Source organism: Macaca thibetana, chromosome 5 (assembly GCF_024542745.1).
Source record: "Macaca thibetana thibetana isolate TM-01 chromosome 5, ASM2454274v1, whole genome shotgun sequence".
In the NCBI taxonomy this organism is placed as follows: domain Eukaryota; kingdom Metazoa; phylum Chordata; class Mammalia; order Primates; family Cercopithecidae; genus Macaca; species Macaca thibetana.
The window spans coordinates 98,548,932-98,574,656 of NC_065582.1; the positions used below are offsets into that span (position 1 = coordinate 98,548,932).

At 34.0% G+C, this 25,725-nt stretch overlaps 1 protein-coding gene across 8 annotated transcripts in view; it reads right to left on the bottom strand.

The window, feature by feature from the left end:
* Nucleotides 1-25,725, bottom strand: part of CCSER1 (coiled-coil serine rich protein 1) — a 1,438,304-nt gene that overhangs the window by 1,167,545 nt on the left and 245,034 nt on the right. For all 8 annotated transcript variants that reach the window (XM_050790436.1, XM_050790437.1, XM_050790435.1 and 5 more), the window contains exon 4: nucleotides 18,477-18,570. In XM_050790436.1, coding sequence (XP_050646393.1) covers nucleotides 18,477-18,570 — 94 coding nt within the window. The remainder of the gene's footprint in view (nucleotides 1-18,476; nucleotides 18,571-25,725) is intronic.

Consider the following 25,725-nt stretch of genomic DNA (forward strand, 5'->3'; position numbering starts at 1 on the left):
TTCATAGTGCCCAAAATTTGAAAAAGAACATGGCTACAGGGAAGAAAGTAAAGTCCACAAGAGAGAACAAAATGAAACCCTTGAATACTCTCTCTCTCTCTCTCTCTCTCTCTCTCTCTCCCCTTCATGCATTTTCAACTGCTGTGCTCTTACCTGCACCAGGTGATTCCTCCCCATCACTCCAAAATCTAAAATGAAATAAATACCAATCATCAAAGTGTTTATATGATAGAAAGCTTTTGTAGTGTGGGTTAAAAGATAAAAATCTGAGAGAGGCTCTGAATTCTGTATCGAGGATGAGAGGAAGAAACAAAACAAAACAAAAAACAACAAAGATGGCAGTAATGGACACTGACACCAGACCAAAGGTCATAAAAGACCAACTGGATCACATAAAGTTAGTTAGAGGAAAATGATGATGCCCTGAATAAAGGCTAAAACAAAAATTATAAAGAGAAATGTGAGAATGAATAACAGGTAAAAAGTAGAATCCGTTAAAACTAGTGACACCTGGTTTCAAATTTTGAAGTCAGCACTGATGTTGGTGCTATTCACAAAAGAGGAAATAAATATGAAGCAAAAACAAAGTTATGGGCAGCAAGAATAAGGTTAATCTTGGATCTGTTAAATCTGATGCATATAATTGACATCCGATAAAACTGCTAGCAGGCCATGAAATACATGTATATGCACATCAGGAGAGAGGACTGAATTGGAAGTAGACTTTGGAGACATTCTAAGGGATGGTTGAAGCTGGCTTCTCCTAGTTTCACAGGGGCATAAAAATGTAGAATATGAGTAATGCAATTCTTAGTAATCAAAGCTTCTCTCAAGTGTAGTATATTTTATATGTGAGAATAGTGAAGATCATAGTAAGTAGGGATTAGACAAAATCTACACATACAAATGCATCTATAGGCATAAAACAATAAAGTTTGCCATATAATTCATGTATGCATGTAAAGAAATATGAGTATTGTAGTTAGCGGTATACTGAGGATGATAAATATTTTACCTTTGAAAATAAGACAAAGAAGCAAACATGATTCTATTATGGATGTCTAATGAGAAATGAAGGCTGTTCACAATTCTTTATATGGACATGATATGAAAGCAGTGACACATGAATTAATAAATCACCCCTACAGATTTTTTTGATTCGTATATTTCTCATCTAAAATATATTTTTGGATCTAAGACAGCATTACTTGCAAGACACATACTTTATGTACCTTTTTAAAGGAAAAAAAAGTTGCTAATCAATGCTAAAACACCTTATTAACATATCAATATCATGGATATAAAAATAAAATACTGTGAATATTTCATTCATTAAAATGTGTTATTAAAAAGAATCACCTAGGCCTGGCGCGGTGGCTCACGCCTGTAATCCCAGCACTTTGGGAGGCCAAGGCGGGCGGATCACCTGAGGTTAGGAGTTCAAGACCAGCCTAGCCAACATGGTAAAACCTGTCTCTATGAAAAATACAAAAAAGTTAGCCGAGCATAGTGGCTCATGCCTGTAATCCCAGCTACTCAGGAGGTTGAGGCAGAAGAATCACTTGATCTCAGGAGGCGGAGGTTAAAAAAGAAAAAGAACAACCTGGTGGGGACAGGAGCAGTGGCTCATGCTTGTATTCCCAGCACTTTGAGAGGCAGAGGCAGGGGGATCACGAGGTCAGGAGATCAAGACCATCCTGGCCAACATGGTGAAACCCTGTCTCTACTAAAATACAAAAAATTAGTTGGGTGTGGTGGCACGTGCCTGTAGTCCCAGCTACTCAGGAGGCTGAGGCAGGGGAATGGTTTGAACCCAGGAGGTGGAGGTTGCAGTGAGCCGAGATCACGCCACTGCGCTCCAGCCTGGCAACAGAGCAAGACTCCATCTCTAAATAAATAAATAAGTAAATAAATAAATAAACCACCTGGTAAAATTTGCAATTTTTATTTCCATTTTCATTGAATATTTTTTATCATTATTTACACCAAATAATATATATTTTAATTATTTTCTGATCTATGAATGCTCTACATATGGGAGCAGGCCCAAGTTACTGTTGATGCCAAGATACATGGAAAAGACTAGATCTTTCAGTGCATATACTGATGCTCAATAAGTAGACAAAATCTCACAAGGAGAAAACAAAAGAGACTTCCCAAGTCATCATCAAATATGGAGGAATTTACAATGATAAGCTGATTTAATCCATCTCTCAGTAATGCTCCTATTTACCCTGTCATTTTGAGGCTGCTGAGAGTATACTGTACTTGAGACAAATTTGAAAATATTTTAGTTCATGAGAGATTTCTTTCCATCTAAACCTTGTCCCGAATATCCATTTGAGACACAGGCTGAAGATGCTTCTGTAATGTTACCCAAAGTAGCCTGCCTAAAAATAAAGATAGCACAAAATTAGGTAATTTGGTTAAGAATCCCATATCTGGTGTTTTTTTGTTTGTTGGTTTAGTTTTTTTTTTTTTTTTTTTTTTTTCTGTTTTTGAAACAGCATTTCTATGACTTGGCATTGTTCCTATAGAAAAAGAGAGAGAGAGACAGAGAGAGAGAGAGAGAGACTCACTCTGTTGCCCAGGCTGGAGTGCAGTGGTACAACCATGACTCATGGCAGCCTCAATTTCCTGGGTGTAAGCAATCCTCCTACCTCAGCCTCCCAAGTGGCTGGGACTACAGGTGCATGCCACCATGCTTGGATAATTTCTTTTATGTTTTGTAAAGATGGGGGTCTCTCTATATTGCCGAGGCTAGTCTTGAACTCCTGGGCTCAAGTAATCTTTCAGCCTCAGCCTCCCAAAGTGCTGGAGAATCATGTATCTGGTTCTATGGGCTTTTCAGAATAGGGATGAAATTTATTCTGTTGTTGAATTGAGCACTCTTGACCACTGGCCAATGAGTGGACACAAACCCTGACCATAATCTTTCTGTTTGTGTTACTGTGTTCAAAGATGTGATTTCCAGAGTCTTAAATGACTTTGCACATCTGCTGCCCTGTCAAGTTCTCCAACAAAGAAAAGGTCATTCAAGAGGAAAAAACTGGCTTTCATGGACATTTGAGATAATGGGCCCCAGAAATCTGATACATGATTGTAACACCTCAAACATTAGTGAAAATCTGGACTGATTATGCCTTTAGTTAAAAATGTTCTATCCTTCTGCCGCCCTCGGTAGGGAGACTGAGGCCAAAAACCACCAACCCACAAACAGCAGACTGTCTACTTTAACATCACTTTCCTATTTCACTGTCTTTTTGGTGTACCTTAACAATTCCAAAAAACTTTACATCACTGACTTTCCCCCAAAGACCCACCAATTTTTCAATAAAAAGCATCAACAGAGAGTTCAACCCCTAAGAATTACATTAAATTCTTCATGTTAAAATCCTCTCCTCACTGTTTCCGCCAATCCTTCAACTCTAAACTCTTATATCATGATTTTTATCCAATTCCAAACAAACCCTTGAATTGAAACATCTGTCTTAAACCACATTCATATTCTCAGTAAATCCTACCTTGTACTTTCCTCTACAGAAAACTACCAGAGTTCAGTCAAGGTAGCGTTATTCCCTCACCTCAGTAAACAATAAACTGAACACTGTCTTATCAAAAGGTTGGAGAGCCAGCATTTAACACTATTACAGCTTCAATCAGATCTACTATCATTCTACTATCCAGCCAAGGCTTAGCCTTCTTTAGCTTATGCTAGCACGTTATGATGTAAGGGTATAGAAAATGTGGTCTTGATAAGAGTAAGAGATTCCCAATTCCATCATAAGCTTTCAGAAAATGTGATTAATAAGATAGAGAATCAGAAAATAAATAAAAGAGATAAGAGGCTATCATATGACCTGATAAATAGAAAGTCTGTAATTGTTTTTAGCATGCACAATTACAACTTAATTTGTTGCAACTGTGTGAATCTTCATTATTATTTCTCTTTTCTGCCTCAGGCACCATAGGAAATTATGTTTCATGTCAGTGGTTATTTTTCTTGTTGGTGAACAACTTTAAATACATAAATATTCTATTCCTTTACAAGAAAGACCAGCGTTTGCTTTCTTAATTACTTGTTCATTTTGATAGTGACAGTTGATGTTGCTGGTATTATTCAAGCAATTGTATGGAGATGTCACCACATAATTGTAAAAGGCCATGAAATTTTATATTGAGAGACCTATTTTCTTTTCTTATTGCTCCAGAAAAACCATGCCAAATGAAATAAATCTTACTTTATCCTGTAATGAACTTGAGCCACTGACTGCCCTTTTGTGCAGCAGAAGAGAGTTTATGCCAGTAGGAAATGCTACAATAGCAGGTTACAAGTAAATACTATGACTTCATTAAAATTGTTGTCATTTAATACTAAATTAAGTCAGGATGTAGAAACATTTTTCAGCTATTGTTGATTGGATTTTGAAAACTGTTACATCTAAAAGCCTTCTTTGTCGCTGAAGCAATCCTCTTAAAAATATAACAAAGTCTGAAAGGTGAAATAGATAGGCAAAAGCACTTTTAAATCAAGAAATACAAATGATTTAGTCTGTTGGCAACTACCATAAAAATAAAAAAATTGCCATTGTCTTACTACATGGAGCTAGTCGATTTCTTACTTAAGAGTCATCTCTCTATTACAAGCAAACTATGTTACCCTGAACAAAACATTTAAAACTATGAATATTCATAGAAGAAGTAGGAGGAGCTTCTACTTCTAAAATTCTCTCCCAGGTAGAACATTATTCTGTCACTTAAGTATACCATTTAACACAGAGTATGAAAAGAATGCACCCAGGTGAATGTTACTATTTTAATTAATAAGTTCAATACTTTTTAAATGGGAGTGTAAAAGAATGTATCAAACTAATGAATTGATCAATTGGTCAATTTGTAAATTGGTCAAGCAAAAACAGCTAATAAAAACTATTAAATTTTGAAATGTCTACACTAAAAATATATTATTGATAATTAGATAGTCTTGTGTTTAAGGAATATCATGGTCCCCATACTCAACTAATAGACTATAAATTATTGCTTTTTCAAGGATGACAATTAGGAAAGCCTTTCACACAGCTATCCTTATATCTAAGTAGTCTTTTGCAAGAAGACTGGGGAAAGAATATAGGGAAAAACATAAAAAGCATATAAAAAACATAAAAAAGCATATAAAAAGTTTAAGGTATATTCACATTTTTGCAATGGGGAATCATTATAAAATGATACTTCCTGGATAATTAAAGTATATGAAGAACTGAGGATTTATTTTCATTCAATAAATTAAAGAATAAATAAGAGTTTAGATATATTTCCAAAGTAAATTATATAGTTCCCTATCTCAGAATAATGCAGAATGTATTTTTTCTTGATGATTCAGAACTATAATAATAGTTTTTAAAAAGTAATGGTGTGCCACATTTAATACAGTAATACTTCATCCCCTGCTGCTATGATTATGTCTGTTCCTGTATTAAATGACCCCACATTATTCTGCTATATGACTTTGTCCACTCTTCAAAGTTTTTTGCCTTTTCTTTTTCCTTTGCTTTTTGCCTAACAGTCCTTATTTTTCACCACAGTCGGCATGCCTACTTGAAGCAACTTCTCTCTCCTCTTCTAAGATGTTATTATGATTTTCAGTGGCCTTGGAAAACATATAACCAAGTATATTAGAACTGTACTTAAAATTAGAAGCATCAAGGTCTAGAAAAACAGTTAAAAGAACCTGCCATTTAATGTTAAGATCTAAGTTAATACTGGCTGAATAAGTTCTTTAACCAGAGTATTTGCTCCCTCCACTGTACTTGATGTATATTAACATCTATTTCAGAGCGTTACTGTGATAATTTGATGAGGTAACATATTTGAAATATCTTGTAAACTATAAAGCTGAATACAAATGTATGACAGGATTACTATCATCATTATAAGAACAAGATTGCCATCTAATGGTAACCAAACAGATAACAGGTATCCTATCCATTTTAAAGCAGAAATGCAGAGAGTAATAGGATCTGCTGATGAAACACACAAAGTGACAACTGAGATCACAATTTCATCCTCACTAAAGTGTTATCAAAACTGTATTGTAATAGAACATTTTGAACCTCTATTATAACTGCTCCTTCTAGTAACTAAACATCATTGAGAGCTTTTATAGTGGAAACAGTAAGTGGGTATCAAAGCCACACACAGGCATAATTGAAACCCAAGAATAGCTCTGTAATCATGCACAAATAACAGTGCTCTTCTGAGTCTCCCTTCCTTCATCTATGAAGAGAGAATGATAACACTTTCTGAGAGTTGCTGTGAGGATTAAATTAGATAATCCAAAATGCTTAAAAATTATAGCTTAAAGCTAAAGCAAAACCTGAAACAACTAAGTGCCTAGGCCAGTGGTCAGTGAAATGTAGATGCTTCAATAAATAAATATAGCTAATTTCAACTTCTTAGGTAAAGTCAAAGACAAATATATATTAAGTGATGCCCATAACTTAAAAAGCTAATAGAACAAAAGGTCAGTTTAAAACAAATGCTTCAGTGAACATGTGATTTTAACACTTTATATGAATTAATTTTATTAATCAACAGCATCAAAATGACTAATCACAGAGCCTTAGAGTCAGAAATACCATATTTGAGTCTAGCTCAGATATTTATTCCTATAATGCTTTATCACTCAAAGCTCCAATTTTCTCAAGTGAGAAATTGATGTAATTTACCTCATAAACTAGCACCTAGTCTCAATAAATATTATTTATTATTCCATTATTTTATTTAGTGATATAATTTTATAATCTTAGAAATAAGGACAAAAATTAGTTGCATGTGTTGTGGCATTCTATTCTTAAAATTTGAGAAATTCTATATTTTAAAATGTTAAGATTTTCCACTAATAGAGACTGGAAAGATCACTAAATTTGTCAGGATCAGATGCTGACTGGCCTACATGTATATCATATTTTACAAGCATATTTTTAAAATGGTATTAGCAGTAGTTCTTAAAAATATATATGCTGGACATGAGATTGAATATTCTATAATGCTTTAACTTACTGTTTCTCCAACCAATTTATGAGGTAGATAATATCATCGCCCCCATTTTCAAATGAAGAAGAAAAGCTGAAAAAATTAAATAACTTGCTCAAGTTTACATAGCCTGGCTGGTGGTTGAGATTTGTCTAATTCCAGAGCCAGCATCCATATTTTTAACCATTACGTTATACTTCAAAAATTAAGTGCTGTATGTTTCTTAGTTTTATATAATCAGATTAAAAATACACACACTTTTTCTGACCAAGACACATCAGAGCTTGTAGAAACTTAAAGTTGATTTTTATAATTTTCCCTGTGTGAATGTTGTTGCAATTCTCCGTACATTACCATTCATATTAGGAAAACCACTGGGGTTCATCTCTGCTCTGCTGTGCTATTATCCATTAAAAATTAATAATAAAAATTACCTCCTTAATTAATAGGCACAGGAGGAGTTCCCAACTCACTGCAGAATTTTTATATTGCTTGTTCATCAAACTCAAAATAATTTAGCAACTACCTAATTAATTCCTAATTGATATCATTGGGCCATTACTTCCCCATTTTCCTTTGGACATATACCAAGAGACACTGCCCTAGGTGTTTTCATATCTAATATACTAAATAAGTAACCAAAACAACATAAAATGTCTTCATTCTATCATCCAAATGACCATTACATCCTTTATAACCAAAAACATTAAATAATTGAAATACATTTTTAATTTAAAAACTCATCTGCAAATTGTAAATATCAACCTTAATACAAAGTAACAGTCATAATTTATCTTTGAGTATTAATGATTAATGGTTAATATTAATGGTTAATAATTTTTAAGGTATTTAAAATAGAAATTTATTCTTTTTCATATAAATTTCTATTTTAAATATGCTATGGCAATTTGGACATTTGACTAACAATCAGAAAAAAAAAGTTCACGCATTTAAATGCATTTTTTTAAATTTTTTAATATTTATTATACGTTAAGTTCTGGGATACATGCGCAGAAGGTGCAGGTTTGTCACATAGGTGTACATGTGCCATGGTGGTTTGCTGCACCCATCAACCCATCATCTAGGTTTTAAGCACTGCATGCATTAGGTGTTTGTCCTAATGCTCTCCCTCCTCTTGTTCCCCCACCCCCTGACAGGCCCTGGTGTGTGATGTTCCCCTCCCTATGTCCACATACTCTCATTGTTCAACTCCCACTTATGAGTGAGAGCATGCAGTGTTTGGTTTTCTGTTGCTGTGTTAGTTTGCTAAGAATAATGGTTTCCAGCTTCATCCATGTCCCTGCAAAGAACATGAACTCATTCTTTTTTATGGCAAATGCATTGGTTTTAACACCAAGAAATATACCACCTATTATAAACAAAGTGCCTTAATTGATTTTTGAATATTTAGTACTAGTAAATTATCACTTAAAATGTTACATAAAATTTAAATAAAATTTAAATCAGAAAGCATATTTAAAAATAATTTATAACAATGATAAAACATTAAGACCCTAAGGTCTACAAAAAATAACCAATAATGGGACAAAGTCTTTAACAAGGAATTAAAACTGTCTAAAATTTCAAGAATGGTAGCCAACTTGTAACGGGCTCTTACCCTATTTTAGGCAACTAAGAATGGAACTTTGCATATAAATATGTCACTCATTTAGATAAGATTATATTTTGAGACAGATGTAATTATTGTCATTTTACAAATGAGGAAACTGAGCTCAGAAATATCATTTGTTGCAAGCAACTGTGGGCAGAGCTGGAATTCCAACTTGGATATGCCTATCTTTAAAATGCCTGCTCTCTTTTGATATTAATTTGTAGTTTCTTTATTTTGCATGAATCATTAAGGTGCAATTTTCTATGAGAGTTATTGTGAGTATTAAGTTGAGAGGGTCTACAAAAAGAGACTGGCTCATTATAGGCGTTCAATTTTCCTTTCCATCAACCTATTTTTAACTTTATGAATTTTAAAATATTTAATTGATAAATAAGATTGAATATAATCAAGGTAAAAAAGGTAATGATTTGATATACACACATATTGTGCAGTGATAGCCACAAATTAATTAACACTTCCCTCACCATTCCTGCTGTATATTAGACCCTCAGAATGTGCTCATCTTGCAACTGAAAGTTTGTATCTTTTCATCTTCTCTCCATTTCACCACCCTGAAGCCCCTGCTAGTTCTACTCACATCAACTGAGATTTCCAGCTACAAATTGCCAGTGATTATGTACAACCTACCTCAGTACTAACACAAGAGTCAGGGTAAGAATTGAAGAAACTGTATTGTAAGTAATATACTCTAAACGAGTAACACTAAAATGTGTTTTAGCCCTCTTTTAACTTTAACTCACTTAATTATGAAGCATCACTGGCATTATCCAGGTGCATATTACCCATCAGCTTCTGCCACTGTGAAGATAATCCTATGAGTAGCCAAAATAGAAACATGACCTTATTTAGTTTACCACGGAATAAATAGCTAAAGATTGAGTATTCCAAAACACAAACCCAAATTCTTATTTAGAATATGCACTGCCTAATATTTAACCAGTTATTTGATAACAGCCATTTGCAAAATTGCCTTATTTGTTGCCCAATGGTTACCTTTCATCAATGGTTCATTTCAGAGGATTCATCAGGAAATAACATTGCTTAATATCTGATATTTTATTAAGCTTTATTCTAATTACTTTCTGTCTGACTAAAATTCTTGACAATATTTACTTTACCTAATTTCCATATTGAAATTATTTGAGGAATACAAAGTATAAAAAAAAGTTAATCAATTTTATTTTTGGATTAAGTACGTTCCTTATAAGGCTCCAAGCTTTTGCCACACTGATGTGGTACCATTTAGAACTGTTTATACTGAACTGGCAGCATGATGTCTCAGCTTGTACTGAAGGGGGGTGCTGAGGAAATTATTCCCAATTCAAATCATGTGCACCTTATGAAGACATGTGAGCAAAATATATTTCAGTTCTTTGGAACAAGAATTCTTTTATTTAAAAAAATGCATTCATGGATTGAAGATTGATGGCATATATTTTGATTGTTCAACTGATTGAATTTCTTTCTTCATACATGCTAATAGGACACTCAAAATAACATTTTCAATTCACCGTCATAATACTAGTAAACTACTTGTGCCTTAATCTTATCCATAGCCTCACCTTATTATTTTTCATATTCTGGTTACTTTGTTTTCCTTAAATGATTATTATTTTATCTGTGTTATAAATATTTTGGAAGATGCAAAAGTGAATAGAAAAATATCCTAAAAACATAAATGGGAAACTACATAAAGAAAAACAAACAAAAATGTATTGCTGGAATTTTTCCTTTGACAAATTGTATAGTTCATAACATATACTTCACTGTGAAGAAAATTTCAAGGAAACTTATTTGAAATATTGACCTTGAATGTTTCAAGGTCAAGTCTTTGAAATATTAAATGCTAGTAAATATCATTAAAACCCCTTTTTAAAAAAATATGCTGAGGTTTATCTAACGAACCTCATTGCTAACATATTGCATGCCTCAATTTGTGACAGAAACAATACTATACAAACATGAATAAGAAAGTGAGGGCAGATAAGTGTGAAGAGTCACTAATATACTTTTTAGTTTATCAAGGTATAAATGCTAGCATCTCATATTTTCTAACACAAAATCACTGTGCGTGATCACATATGCTTTATAAATTATTTCTTAAAAGGAGAAGCAATAAATATAATATTTTACCACAATAAAATAGAAATGTCTGGTATTAAAAAGTTTATAATCCTGTGTTTGAAACATAATGTGTATTAATTATTTCACAAAAAAATAGTTTCCAGAAAATATTGTCCAGAAACTCAAGAAAATATAATTTAAAAATCATTTAAATCTAAAACATTTTAAACTGAAAATCCTAGCCTTTATATTAGAATTTAAAACAATAAAATTAGATAATGCCAAGATCATGGTAAATTATTTTAATTTTTAATTTTATTTTTAAATATTTTTCCTCTCAAGGCTATCTCCTTTTGGGAGCTCACTTTGAATTCACATACCATTCTTTCATTGAAATTGTTCTTTCTGGCTTTCATAAAAATAATAATATCCACTTACTGCAGTATAAAACATATTTTATTTGTACTATTATTTGTACTACCACTCCTTTTAGGAAGTATATATATTAATTTAGGACTCTTTATTAAAAAGATTTATGAAACTATTCAAATTTTTCAATACAAGTGGCAAAAACTAAACATTCACACCCCATATCATTTTTATACCAGTACCATGCTGTTTTGGTGACTATGGCCTTATAATTTGAAGTTGGGTAATGTGCCTTCAGATTTGCTTGCTTAGTCTTGCTTTGGCTATGTGGGCTCTTTTATGGCTCCGTATGAATTTTAGGGTTTTTTTTCTTTCTAATTCTGCAAAGAATAATGGTGGTATTTTGATGGGAATTGCACTGAATTTGTGGATTGCTTTTGGCAGTATGATCATTTTCACGATAATGGTTCTACGCATCCATGAGCATGGGATGTGTTTCCATTTGTTTGTGTCATTGATGATTTCTTTCATCATTGCTTTGTAGTTTTCCTTGTAGAGGTCTTTCATGTCCTTAGTTAGGTATATTCCTAAGTATGTTACTTTATGTTTTTTCAGCTATTGTGAAAGGGGTTGAGTTCTTGATTTGATTCTCAGGTTGGTAACTGTTGGTGTACAGAAGGGTACTGATGTGTGTACATTAATTTGGTATCCTGAAACTTTGCTGAATTCATTTACCAGGAGGTTTTTGGATGAGTCTTTAGGGTTTTCTAGATATATGATCATGTCTTCAGCAAATGGTGACAGTTTGACTTCCTCTTTACTGATTTGGATACTCTGTATCTTTCTCTTGTCTGATTGCTCTGGCTATGACTTCCAGTACCATGTTGAATAGTAATAGTGAAAGTGAGCATCTGTGTCTTGTTCCAGTTCTCAGGGAGAATGCTTTCAACTTTTCCCCATTCAGTATAATGTTGTCTGTAGGTCTGTCATAGATGGCTTTTATTACCTTAAGGTATGTCCCTTCTAGGCCAATTTTGCTGAGGATTTTAATCATAAAGGGATGCTGGATTTTGTCAAAGGCTTTTTCTAAGTCTATTGAGATGATCATGTGATATGTGTTTTTAATTCTGTTTTTGTTGTATGTCACTTTGATTGACTTACATCTGTTAAACCATTCCTGCATCCCTCGTATGAAAACTACTTGATCATGGTGGATTATCTTTTTGATATACTGTTGGACTCAGTTCTCTAGTATTTTGTTGAGAATTTTTGCGTCTATATTCATCAGGGATATTTGCCTGTAGTTTTCTTTTTTTGTTATGTCTTTCCCTGGTTTTGGTATTAGGGTGATACTGGCTTCATAGAATGATTTAAGGAGGATTCCCTCCTTCTCTATCTTTCAGAATAGTGTCAACAGGATTGGGACCAATTCTTCTTTGAATGTCTGATAGAATTCATTTGTGAATCCATCTGGTCCTAAACTTTTTTTATTGACAGTTTTTTTTAAACATCATTTCAAGCTGGCTGCTTGTTACTGGTCTGTTCAGAGATTTTATATCCTCCTGGTTTAATCTAAGAGGGTCATATATTTCCAGGAATTTATCCATCTCGACTAGTTTATGTGTGTAAATGTGTTCATAGTAGCTTTGAATAATCTTTTGTATTTCTGTGGTATCAGTTGTAATGCCTCCCATTTTGTTTCTAATTGAGATTACTTGGATCTTCTCTCCTCTTTTCTAGGTTAATCTTGCTCATGGTATATCAATATTATTTATTTTTTTCAAAGAACAAGCTTTTTGATTCATTTATCTTTTTTTATTTATTTTGTTGTTGTTGTTTCACTTTCATTTAGTTCTGCTCTGAACTTCATTATTTCTTTTCTTCTGTTGGGTTTGTGTTTGGTTTGTTCTTGTTTCTCCAGTTCTGTGAGGTATGACCTTAGATTGCCTATTTGTGCTCTTTCAGAATTTTTGACGTAGGCATTTAATTCTCTGAAATTTCCTCTTAGCACTGCTTTTACTGTATCCCAGAGGTTTTGATAGGTTGTATCACTATCATCATTCAGTTCAAATAATTTTTTAAGTTCCTTCTTGATATCATTGTTCATCCAATGATCATTCAGAAGCAGGTTATTTAATTTCCATGTATTTGCATGGTTTCGAAGGTTCCTTTTGGAGTTGATTTCCAATTTTATTCCACTGTGGTCTGAAGGAATACTTGATATATTTTCGACTTTCTTAAATTTACTGAGACTTGTTTGGTGGCCTATCATATGGTCTGTCCTGGAGAATGTTCCATGTGCTGATGAATACAATGTGTATTCTGCAGTTGTTGGGTAGAATGTTCTGAAAATATCTGTTAAGTCTATTTGTTGCAGAGTATAGTTTAAGTCCATTGTTTCTTTGTTGACTTTCTGTCTTGATGACCTGTCTAGTGCTGTCAGTGAAGTATTGCAGTCCCCCACCATTATTGTGTTGCCATCTATCTCATTTCTTAGGTTTAACAGTAATTGTTTTCTAAATTTGGGAGCTCCAGTGTTAGGTGCATATATATGTAGAATTGTAATATTTTCCTATTGGACTACTCCTCTTATCATTATATAATGTTCCTCTTTGATCTTTTTAACTGCTGTTGCTTTAAAGCTACTCCTGCTCACTTTTGTTGTCCATTTGCATGGCATATCTTTTTCCACCCCTTTATGTTAAGTTTATGTGAATTCTTATGTGTTAGGTGAACCTCCTGAAAACAGAACAAACTTGGTTAGCGAATTATTACCCATTCTGCCACTCTGTCTCTTTTCAGTGGAGCATTTAGGCTATTTACATTCAATGTTAGTATTGAGACATGAGGTACTGTTCTATTCATCGTGCTATTTGTTGCCTGCATACTTTTTTTTTTTTTTCATTTTGTTACTGTTGTATAGGTTCAGTGAGATTTATGCTTTAAGGAGGTTCTCTTTTGGTGTATTTTGAAATTTTGTTTCAAGATTTAGAGCTCCTTTTGGCAGTTCTTGTAGTGCTGGCTTGGTAGTGGCGAGTTATTTCAGCATTTGTTTGTCTGGAAAAGACTGTAACACTTTCAAGAGCCTATCAACTGCAGTCCTATAGAGAGGATGCAAACTTGCTAGGGACACTTGGTTAAGTACTCAAGTTTCTCAGGCGATGGGCAGGGCCACAGAGCACCCAAGAGATTATAACCTTTGTCTTAGGCCACCAGGTAGGGTAGAGAAAGACCACCAGGTAGGGGCAGGGATAGGCATTTCTGAACTCAGCCTCTCCTTGGGCAGCAGGTCTTGCTGTGACTTTTATGGGGAAGCGGGGTGTGGTTCCCAGTCCAGTGGAGTTATATTCCCAGGGGGATTATGGCTGCCTCTGCTGAGTCATATAGCTTGCCAGGGAGTTGGGGAAAGCTGTCAGTCACATGCCTCACCCCACTCCCATGCAGCCCGCCGTCTTAAGGGCCTATCTCACTTCCATTGTGCCTCTACAACAGCACTGAGTCTATTTTCCAAGCAGCCAGTGACCAGAACTGAGAACTTGCCCAGGACCACGAGCCTCCCATTGAGAAAGCAAGCAGACTCATCTCAGGGAGCCTGTGGCGGTGATGAATTCCTTCAAAGGTCTGTGGATTCTCTCGGCTTTCCTGGTATATTCCTGTGGTAGTTCTTGGAGCAAAAGTTCATGATGTGAGTCTCCACACCCTGCTCTGTTCATCCAAGCAGGAGCTGCAAGCTAGTCCTTCCTCCCATCTGCCATTTTAATCTTGTCTTCTACGGTCTTTTAAAAAGTTAATCTTGGCCATTATAGTAAGCCCTACCATATACACCATGGAATACTATGCAGCCATAAAAAAGGATGAGTTTGTGTCCTTTGTAGGGACATGGATGCAGCTGGAAACGATCATTCTTAGCAAACTATCACAAGAACAGAAAACCAAACACCGCATGTTCTCACTCATAGGTGGGAACTGAACAATGAGATCACTTGGACTCAGGAAGGGGAACATCACACACGGGGCCTATCATGGGGAGGGGGGAGGGGGGAGGGGAGAGGGATTGCATTGGGAGTTATACCTGATGTAAATGACGAGTTGATGGGTGCAGCACACCAACAAGGCACAAGTATACATATGTAACAAACCTGCACGTTATGCACATGTACCCTACAACTTAAAGTATAATAATAATAAATAAATTTTTAAAAAAACCATCATTTTTGAATGTTTAACACTAATTGTGCTTTTTATCAACTATCAATTATGAGCTTCTTATAATCAGGGAAGGTCTTTAATTATGTTGCTTAATAAATAAAATAAATTGTATAAAACCAATTTCACTGGAAATTCTTCTTTCCCAGCTAAAGTATATAAACATATGTTTGCTGCTTTTCAAAAACCACATAACGTGGAATCTAAAATGAAATACGTTTTCAAAAGACATTTTATTAAGTGATGTTAAACAATCCAAAGTCATTCTAAGTAATATTTTATCTACTAGAAATGCACTTCAAATGTGCAAACTAATACCATTTATCTTGTGAACAATTTATATAACTCAGTTGATTTATCAAGTACCCTGGTTTGAGCTTTAACTAAGCAACCTACACCTTAAAGTAGACTCAGGAGATTCATTGGAAAAATTACATCATTTTTATTTAAAATAAATTAATGAAGTACACAGTAGTATTATTACTTCATAAAGGAGAGATTAAAGTTTAAAGAGGTTGATTTTGTCCCCAAGTAAACACACTGAAATAAGTCTTCAGATATTTAAATCATTCTTTTCTTGTCATCATGGTTGACTACCAAACATAACTGAGACTGCTATGTTAACAGTAGTGTTTTCTAATTGTTGCTTTGTTTTATTTTTTACTACGAAAATCTTCAAAAATACACAAAATAGAGATAATATTATAATTAATTCGTGAACTTTTCACCCCATGCAACTATTGCCTAGCTTTGATAATTTTTAAGAATTTGTCTACTTTGTTTCACCTATTTCCTTACTCATACTTGTTGGTAAAGTCCATATACCATATTGGTACCACCACATATATCTTTATAAAAAGTTTTCCTGAAAAAACAAAACAAAACAAAACAAAATACCATTACAACACCCATTAAAATTAACTATACTTCTGCAATAACAGTCAATCCTCTAATTTCTCTGATTAACTCAGAAACAACTTTATAGAAAAAGTTTATATATTTCAAATAAGTATACCAACAAGAATGTCAATTGCATTTGCCTCTTTTAACCTACAACTCCCACTCCTCCTATTTTATTATGCCATTTATCTTTTTAAGAAACCAGACCATTAATCTTGCAGAATCTCCAAATCCTATATTTGGTTGCCCACAATCTTTTCATGACATTTAACATTTTCTCCCCACCCATTCCAATAATTCCTGTAAAATTGAAGTTTGAACTATTTGAATGGATTATTTCTTCTGAGAGGGGGATAGGAAGGAGGGAAGAGGACAAGAACAATTCAGAGGTTGTGCTGTTGTACTTCAGTCAGCATTGCATCAAGAGAGGAAAAGTATATCGTTATTACACTTTTTGTGATGTTAGAGAATTGATCAATGGATTTGGTTTTGGTATTCCCCATCTAATCCATCCTTGAAAAGAAAAGTACTCTATCAACAATACATCCTTACAGTCAGGTGGGCATGGTGCCTCAAACTTGTAATCCCTGCACTTTGGGAGACTGAGGCAAGTGGATCTCTTGAGCCCAAGAGTTCAAGACCAGCCTGGGCAACATGGTGAAACCCTGTCTCTACTAAAAATACAAAAATTGGACATGGTGGTATGCACTTACAGTCTCAGCTACTTGGGAGGCTGACATGGGAGAATCACTTGAGCCCAGGAGGCAGAGGTTGTGGTGAGCTGAGATCACGCCACTGGACACCAGCCTGGACAACGGAGCCAGACCTTGTCTCAAACAAAACAAAACAAAACAAAACAAAAACAAAACAAAATAATATGTCCTTACAATAATGCCATAGCAGATTTGGATACTGTCCTCATTCTTTTTAATGACTGTTTGGTATACCATTGCATATTCAACAAGTATCCTATTGATGGGCATTTCAGGTGCTTCCAATATTTTTCCATTATAAATATTTTGCAGTGAATAGTTATATGCATGTACTATTTTGTCTTTTGCCAGTATCATAGAATTAGATATCCAGAAGTTAAGCTGTTGGATCTAAGTTGTAAAAACCATCTGCATAAAAGTGTGAAAATCTACATTTTTAGAAGGATATCTGTCAAATCAACTACAGGAAAAATGTACCAAGAAATTTTTATCCTAAAATGGTATTCAACTGAAAAAATTTTAAATGCAGTTTCTTGTTTAGTATTAGCCAAAATAGAGTGTAAGAAAATATCAACATTGTTATTGCCTTCTTTTGACAATTGTTAATATGATGTTATTAATTAACCAAATATACTACATAAACGAAAATTCATCATGAAGTTTTACAACTAAAAATAACTACAGAGGTTATGTCTAATTTCCATGAGTTAAAAATAAAGACAAGTACCATATAAGAGACTGATTTTCTAAAATGTATGCAGCAGGTCCCAAGGTTCTAAAGCTTTAGTTTAATGCTATATCCACTTGAAAATGACTATGTTAAAGGGATTATTAGGAACAAAAAAAGTAAGTGTAAAAGTTTACCTTTGCTGTCAAATATCTACATTTGAATGGACAACCAATAATTCCTATAACCTACTTTAAAGAGAGTAATTCTGGAATTTGAAGACATAACATTTTATGCTTTAACATAAATTTAAATTATTACAAATATATCAGACTCCCTCAAGTCATTCAACACAAACTTATTTACCTCCTGTAAAACTGTGTGTGTATGTATATGTTTATGAGTGTGTGTTTGTGAGTGCTACTGGTAATTATTACTTTTGAGGTCAATCTTATTGCATCAACATTAACCTATATAGGAAGTGAATAAGATTTGGAACAGTAATTCTTGGATCCACCAAACTTCCATTTGGTTACATAAAATAAATGAAAAGTGAGATTATAATTATTGCTTTCTTCCACAAAACAGAAGAAAATATGAAACTTTTTGTTACATATTTAACTAGAATATTTCCTATTTTGGAAATATTTTGTGTATAGTTTTTCTTATTTATAATTATCTTCCAACTGGATTTATATTTCCACAAAAGACTTTAAAATCATTTAAGGCACCCAAATTAGGTCTCCATGGTACCTAGCATGTTCTTTGCTATAGACTACAAAAACCGAGGCCTGAAAAGACTGAGGGCAGCCTTAACAGTGTTTAGGCTATCAGTGAAAGCTACTGACCAGGGTAGGAGTTGTATGATATTATTCATCTCTTTAACACCTACCAGAAGGGTGAAGATTCTGTTCCTCTAAAAATTCAAGATCAAGCATTAGATCATCTTCATCCAGTTCACAAGATCCCAAATTATTCAAAACATCCTGAAGAAAAATCAAAACCAACAATTAGAAACCAAAACACTGAGTAAATGAGGAAATCCTCATATGTGGAAGTCATGAAGCAAAAATAAATTCCAAATCAGAATGAAAAGTTTTAACTGAATCTCAGAAATTATTTGACACCTATGAACTTTAAAATTATCAGTTCAATAAAAACTTCCAAGACTTATTCTAAAAATTCTTAACTTTTCCAATTATCTGCACATTCATTTTTTTTCTTTTTAGTGATATGTATGTAACTTATAATTAAATGGAAGTACATATGGGCAGATATGAAAGATATTAGAAGTCAGGAAATGATTTCTTGATATGAGAAATACAGGCAAGTGTTTATTTGAATAAAAACTTCTTTAGTGATATTAAAAAGGAATTTGCTCATTGCAAAAACACAAAAAGTATATACAAGTTTTTCAAATAGAAGTCTGTGAAATGAAACTTCGGTTACTTTTTCTAATATTTATATTTCAAATGTAAGTAACATTCTTCTAACACATTTAATGAATTGTTTTTCAAACAAATTTTTATATTGTGACAACTGTGAAATATTAATTTAGACCATGCTTGGAAGTGAAAATTTGGCCACCATTTTCCAATTATTTGTTTTACATTAGGAATAATGGGCAGGAAAACAATCTATATTAATTAGATTAAAATTAATTATTGACTTGCATTATACTATAATACATCAGAACTGAGATTATGTTTCCTATTTTATTTTCAAGAGGGCAAACAGCAAAATAAATTCGAAGGCTACACTGAGAAGTCTTGAGAAGAGATGATAATGTGCTGAGGTGCAGAGGGAGGAATTGCTGAGGAAGGAATAAAGTCCTGATTTGCATATTTGTATATATATAAATGATGATAAGTATATTAAAAAAAGTAAGAACTTCTATTTAGAGACTGACAAGGAAATAACAAATGTACAAAAAAAACCAGAACATCAAAAACATCAAAAAACCAGCCTAAATACTAAATGATGCCACGCCATCTCAGGTCACTTTTCAGCTAATGCAAATGTTAGCATAATTTGTAGTTAAAGTAGTTTAAACTAAACTAAAACATCATCATAAACTAAAATATCATTATGGAAAGCTAATGATATTTTCAAATGGATAGTGAACACTTTAGTCCTTGGGATTAAAAGTAAGGACACTGGGACTTTTAAATAAACCACTTCCTCTTTAACAATTCAAATTAAACATTATTAAACTGTAAAAACATGTGTGATCCATGAATAGTGCACATACCATGGTTTGAAAGGTGATCAGTATACCCAAATCTAAGTGCTTCTTTCTCTAAACGAAGGTAATGAATAAACTATAAATAAAATCACTTGTTTATTGGAAGCTCTGTTCCATACAGTGTCAGCGATAGTCCAGTGAGAATAAGTTACTTATCTATATACATTAAAAAATGAGAAAATATAGGCAGTAAAAGAAAAGCTGTCATACTAAAAATGCAAAACAGAAAATTAAAATAACAACAACAACAACAACAAAACATAATTGAAGTTGCGGAAAAAGAAAAGTTTTTAAAAGGGAGATTTTTGTGAAGATACTGATATGAGTGTTTATCAAACACACTATCCAAATGAGAGAATCTTAATCTGGTAGTCAATAATATATTAAATACATTTTATAGTGAAATCATAGTAATTTATCCAATTTCAAATTGGGGTAAATAATTTTACATTTGGATTTTGAATTCATTGGATTTAATTGTATCCTTCCAAAATTTATAAAAAATCCTAACCCCCAGCACCTTAGAATATGACTCTATTTGGAGACAGAGCCCTGAAAGAGAGAATAAAAGTTAAACAAGCTCCTATGGATGGGCACTCCAGTGGGACTGGCATTCTTATAAGAATAGATTAGGACACAGACAGCACACAGGATAGTGATGAAGACACAGAGATGTGACAAAACACATGAATTCACAGAGGGAAGGAAGATAGACCATTTGCAAGCCAAAGAGAGAGGCCTCAGGAGAAACCCAACTGGCCATCACCTTGATCTTGGACGTCCAGCTTCCAGAACTGTGAGAAAACAAATTTCTGTTGTTTAAGCCACCCAGTCTATAGTATTTTTTATGGCAGCCCTGGCAAACCAATACAACCAACAAGACTTAGAAAGCAGTGAAGGACAGAACAAAGGAAATAAATAAATGTCTGGCACATGACTACCATTTTTTATTATACCAAGTGAGGACATCTTAGACATTGTAAACTTCTAGAACAAGGTTTTCACAGCATTCCTCGTTTTTAATTGAAACCACCCTACCCAATCCACCTAGCTATAAAGGGAGCTACCAGATTCTTACATGAGCCAAACTCCTTCTCCTTGGTGAATGGTCCAAGATGGCCATCTTAACCGAACTTGGTGACCAAAGTCCCATCCCAGAAATGAAAAAAAAATTCTCTGTCTGGTGATACATACTGCAAGATGCAAAACACTGTCATCACAGGGGCTATGGATTTCATTGTGTAGTCAAGACCAGTCTAAGCCTACTTGAAAAATTAAAAAATGTCATAGGTAGGTCATCTTGTTCCTGTTTCCAGCAGTTCCTGAGATCCAGAGGCATACATGATGTTTTCAAGGTGGTCGTTCAATCCCTTTTTGAATTCTGACAGTTAATGCATTCACCCACAACTTGAAATAAAATTTTAAAATATTTAATTTTTTAACAAGGAAATATTAAAATCTCTGCCACTGCTATTCTAACATTTCATATAAGACGGCAACATCAATAAAGTGAATGAACTAAATTTGGAAAATTCACTACATTGTTCTCATTTTATTCTCCTTTTGCAAGTAACACTTGACACTTGGACTAGCAGGGTTTCATTTGCTACTGGTCTAGATGAATTGCTTCCTAACTTTACTTATTTTAAATTGCCTTCCTTTGATATTGTGCTTACAAGGCAACTTTCTTGTTACTGTAGAGAAGAATCTTTGAAGCTGGTGAAACCTCATAATAAAAGAAGAATAGATGCAGCAACATTATATGTTACAGAAAATAATCAATGGTGAATGCATAAACCTAAAAACGTCTTTCCAGATCTCTCCCTAAAAGATACCAATAGCAGCAACAGTCCTTTTGCCAGCAGCTAGCACTGATATTGGTCAATCCTAGCGGCTGGATACTTGCTGCCTAATATCTATTAATAAATAATGTTAATAAAAATCAAAGTCCTTTACTTATCAGAGAAAGGGAAAAGAAAGAAAGAAAGAAAAGAAGAAAGACATAAAACAGGATGTTTCTGGGACAATCCTTTTGTTGTCGAGAAAACAAAATTCACCTAAGAAAAAACTTAGTGGCTGTTTTCAAAGGCTAGATAAGGAAGGCTACTTAGATGGCTTCTCCCTAGGTAATCTCTGGCAATACATGCATGAAGAAAAAGTACTCAGTATGGCTAAAAGGAATAATTTGAGACTGTTGAAGGTTAGCTTTTATCCTAGAAAAGAAAAAATTAAGGATATAAAAAGGTACTGCTAATAAAAAATACAAATTGAGTAGAAAATTGTTAATTTATATTGGTTTTATAGTTTATATATGGGTATTTTGTTTTTCTTATTATATGTATGTTTATAAACTGTAGTCATGTATTTCTTTCTCTCTGTAGAGCCAAGGATCTGTAAGTAAACGAGTAGTACCAAAAGTAGTTCTGAACAAGGAATAGAAAAAACTGTTTAGCACCAATGGTCATATGTAGGAATCAGGTAAAAAAAAGAAATCCAGCAATTAATCAACACTAATGATGATACTCCAAATATAAGAGGGTGCAGTTGTGCATTTCAGACATTTTATAAATTAGCAGAATGTAGAAGTAGAGTGATAACTAAGCAAAAATAGTTTCTCATCTCCTGGTAGATAAGAACACTAGATAGCCCTACATAATAAAGAAATAATAATGAAAGTCCATGAGTTTTTGTTTGTTTGTTTTTGTTTTTTGAGATGGAGTCTTGCTCTGTCGCACAGGCTGGAGTGCAGGGGTGCGATCTGGCTCACTGCAACCTCTGTCCCCTGGTTTAAGCAATTCTCCTGCTTCAGCCTCCAGAGTACCTGGGATTACAGGTGTGCACAACCACGCCCGGCTAATTTTTTTTTTTTTTTTTTTTTTTGTATTTTTAGTAGAGATGGGGTTTTACCATGTTGGCCAGGCTGGTCTTGAACTTCTGACCTCATGATCTGCCCACTTTGGCCTCCCAAAGTGCTGGGATTACAGGTGTGAAGGTTTTAATAATGTTAACATAGCAGGAACAAGAAAAGTGTTAAATAACACCAGCAAATGAGATTTTAAAAGAAAATCACAAAATGATTTTTTGTGATTTTCTGTATATTCTGTATATATTTCTGTATATTCTGTATATTCTGAAATATATTCTGTATATATTTCTGAATTTTCTGTATATTCAGAGAAACTTCAAACCCATGATACCGGCCATAATGTTGGACTTTGCTTTTACAATTGAACTCTACTTGTTATGTGCTCTTATGTCTTTTTTTTTTTTTTTAAGTTAAAGCCCACCTTTTAATTTTGTATAATATGGGTTATTTCTGGATTCTCTATTTTTCAATTTGTGTACCAATCTACTTTACACCAGTACCATATTGTTTGGGCTACTATAGCCTTGTAAATTGAAGGAAGGTAATGTGATGCCTCCAGATTTGTTCTTTTTGCTTACAATTGCTTTGGCTATTCAGGCTCTTTTTGGTTCCATATGAATTTTAGGATTGTTTTTTCTAATTCTGTGAAAAAATGATGGTGGTATTTTGATAGAAATTACATTTAATCTGTAGATTGCTTTGGGTAGTATGTTCATTTTCCCAATAATGATTCTTCTAATCCATGAGAATGAGATGTTTTTCCACTTGTTTGTGTTATCTACAATTTGTTTCATCAGTGTTGTGAAGTTCTTCTTGTAGAGATCTTTCACCTCCCTTGTTAAATATATTCTTAGGTATCTGGGAAAAAATATTTCCAAATGACACATCTGAAAAAGGACTAATATAGAGAATTTACAAGGAACTCAAACAAATCAGCAAGAAAAAAAAAATCCAATTAAAAAGTGGGCAAACAACATGAATAGACATTTTTCATATACAAATGGCCAAGAAGTATATGAAAAAATGCTCAACATCACTAACCATCAGGGAAATGCAAATTAAAACTACACTGAGATCATGGGATCAGGAGATCGAGACCATCCTTGCTAACACAGTGAAACCCCATCTCTACTAAAAAAAATACAAAAAATTAGCCAGGAGTGGTGGTGGGTACCTGTAGTCCCAGCTACTCATGAGTCTGAGGCAGGAGAATGGTATGAACTCAGGAGGCGGAGCTTGCAGTGAGCCGAGATCGCACCACTGCACTCCAGCCTGGGCGACAGAGCAAGACTCCATCCCCGCAAAAGAAAACTACACTGAGATACTATCTTGCCCCAGTCAGAACGGTCATCACTAAAAAGCCAAAAAAATTAGACGTTGACACAGACATGGTTAAAAACAAAAAAAGGAACACTTATATACTATTGGTGGGAATGTAAATTAGTACAACCTGTATGAAAAACAGTATGAAGACTTCTCAAAGATCTAAAAGTAGATCTACCATCCCATCCAGCAATCCCACTACTGGGTATCTACACAAAGAAAAATAAGTCATTATGTAAAAAAGACACTTGCACTTATATTTTTTTCACAGCACAATTCAAAATTGCAAAGATACAGAATGAATCTAAGTGCCCATTAACGGATGAGTAGATAAAGAAAATGTGGCATATATACCATGGAATACTACTCATGCATAAAAAAGAATGAAATAATGTCTTTTGCAACAACATGGATGGAAATGAAGGCCACTATCTTAAGTGAAGTAACTCAGGAACAGAAAACCAAACATAGCATATTCTCACTTATAAGCTGGAGCTAAGCTATGGATATGTAGGGCCATACAGAGTGGTATAATAGACACTGGAGACTCAGAAGGAGGAATGGTGCAAGGAGGAGTGAGATTTGAAGAATTATCTATTGGGTACAATGTACACTATTCAGGTGATAGGTACACAAAAAGTTCAGACTTCCACACTATACAATTAATCCATGTAACCAAAAACCACCTGCATCCCTAAATCTATTGAAATAAAAATTAAAATGTAAAGTGTGTATAAGCCTGGTCCATTAGTGGGTCACAGAGAAGGCTTGGATGACTGGAACAGACAGGAGAGGCTCCAAGAGGAAGTTAGAGAGTAATACAGGGCCTAGGTCTTGTAATACCTTTCAGGCCGCTAAGAAGTTTAGAAATCACCAGAATGTAAGATATTCAGATACTCACGTTAGGAAAATCACCTAGCCCGTTCTGCTAAGAATGCATTGCAAGAAAAAAATTTCTAAATGGATCCTAACAGCCAGAAAGGCATACATTGTTTTAAGAATAAAAAACGAGGGTTCGAAAAATTAAACAGCTTGGCTAGGCCTAGTAGTTCACACTTAATCCCGGAGTTTGAGGAGGTCAAGGTGGGAGGGATTGTTTGAGCCCAGGAGATTGGGTGCAGCCTGGGCAACATCGCAAGACCCTGTCTCTACAAAAAAAAAAAATATAAAAGCCAGGCATGGTGGCATGGCACAGGCCTGTAGTCCCAGCTACTCAAGAGGTTTCAACAGCAACATCGATTGAGCCCAGAACTTTGCAGTTACAAAGACCTATTATCATGCCACTGTCCTCAAGCCTGGGCAACAAAACAAAATCATGTATTTAAAAAAGAAAAAAAAAGGAAGAAAAATTATATAGATTGCTTAAGGCCATAACACAAGAAAGTGGCTGAACCAAGATTTAAATACATATATTTTTTGGCCTGAAGAATAAAACTTTCTCCACTAAGCTTCTCTTTGTGTGTGTGTGTGGCCTTTGGTAATATTGCAGGTAAACTTCTCAAATACTAAGAGTCATTTCTTTTGAAGGTTGCTAGCATTTTCCCAGATGTTTGAATATACATGAGTTTGCATAGTTTTGAAAGTGAAGTTTTGATTTCTTTCCTTATGACTTCCCAAACAGGTATGCTCTCATTTTTTACTATTTTCTATGGAATCTCAAAGATGTAAATTCACCTATTGGGCTGTGATTCTTTTTGCTGTAAAGCG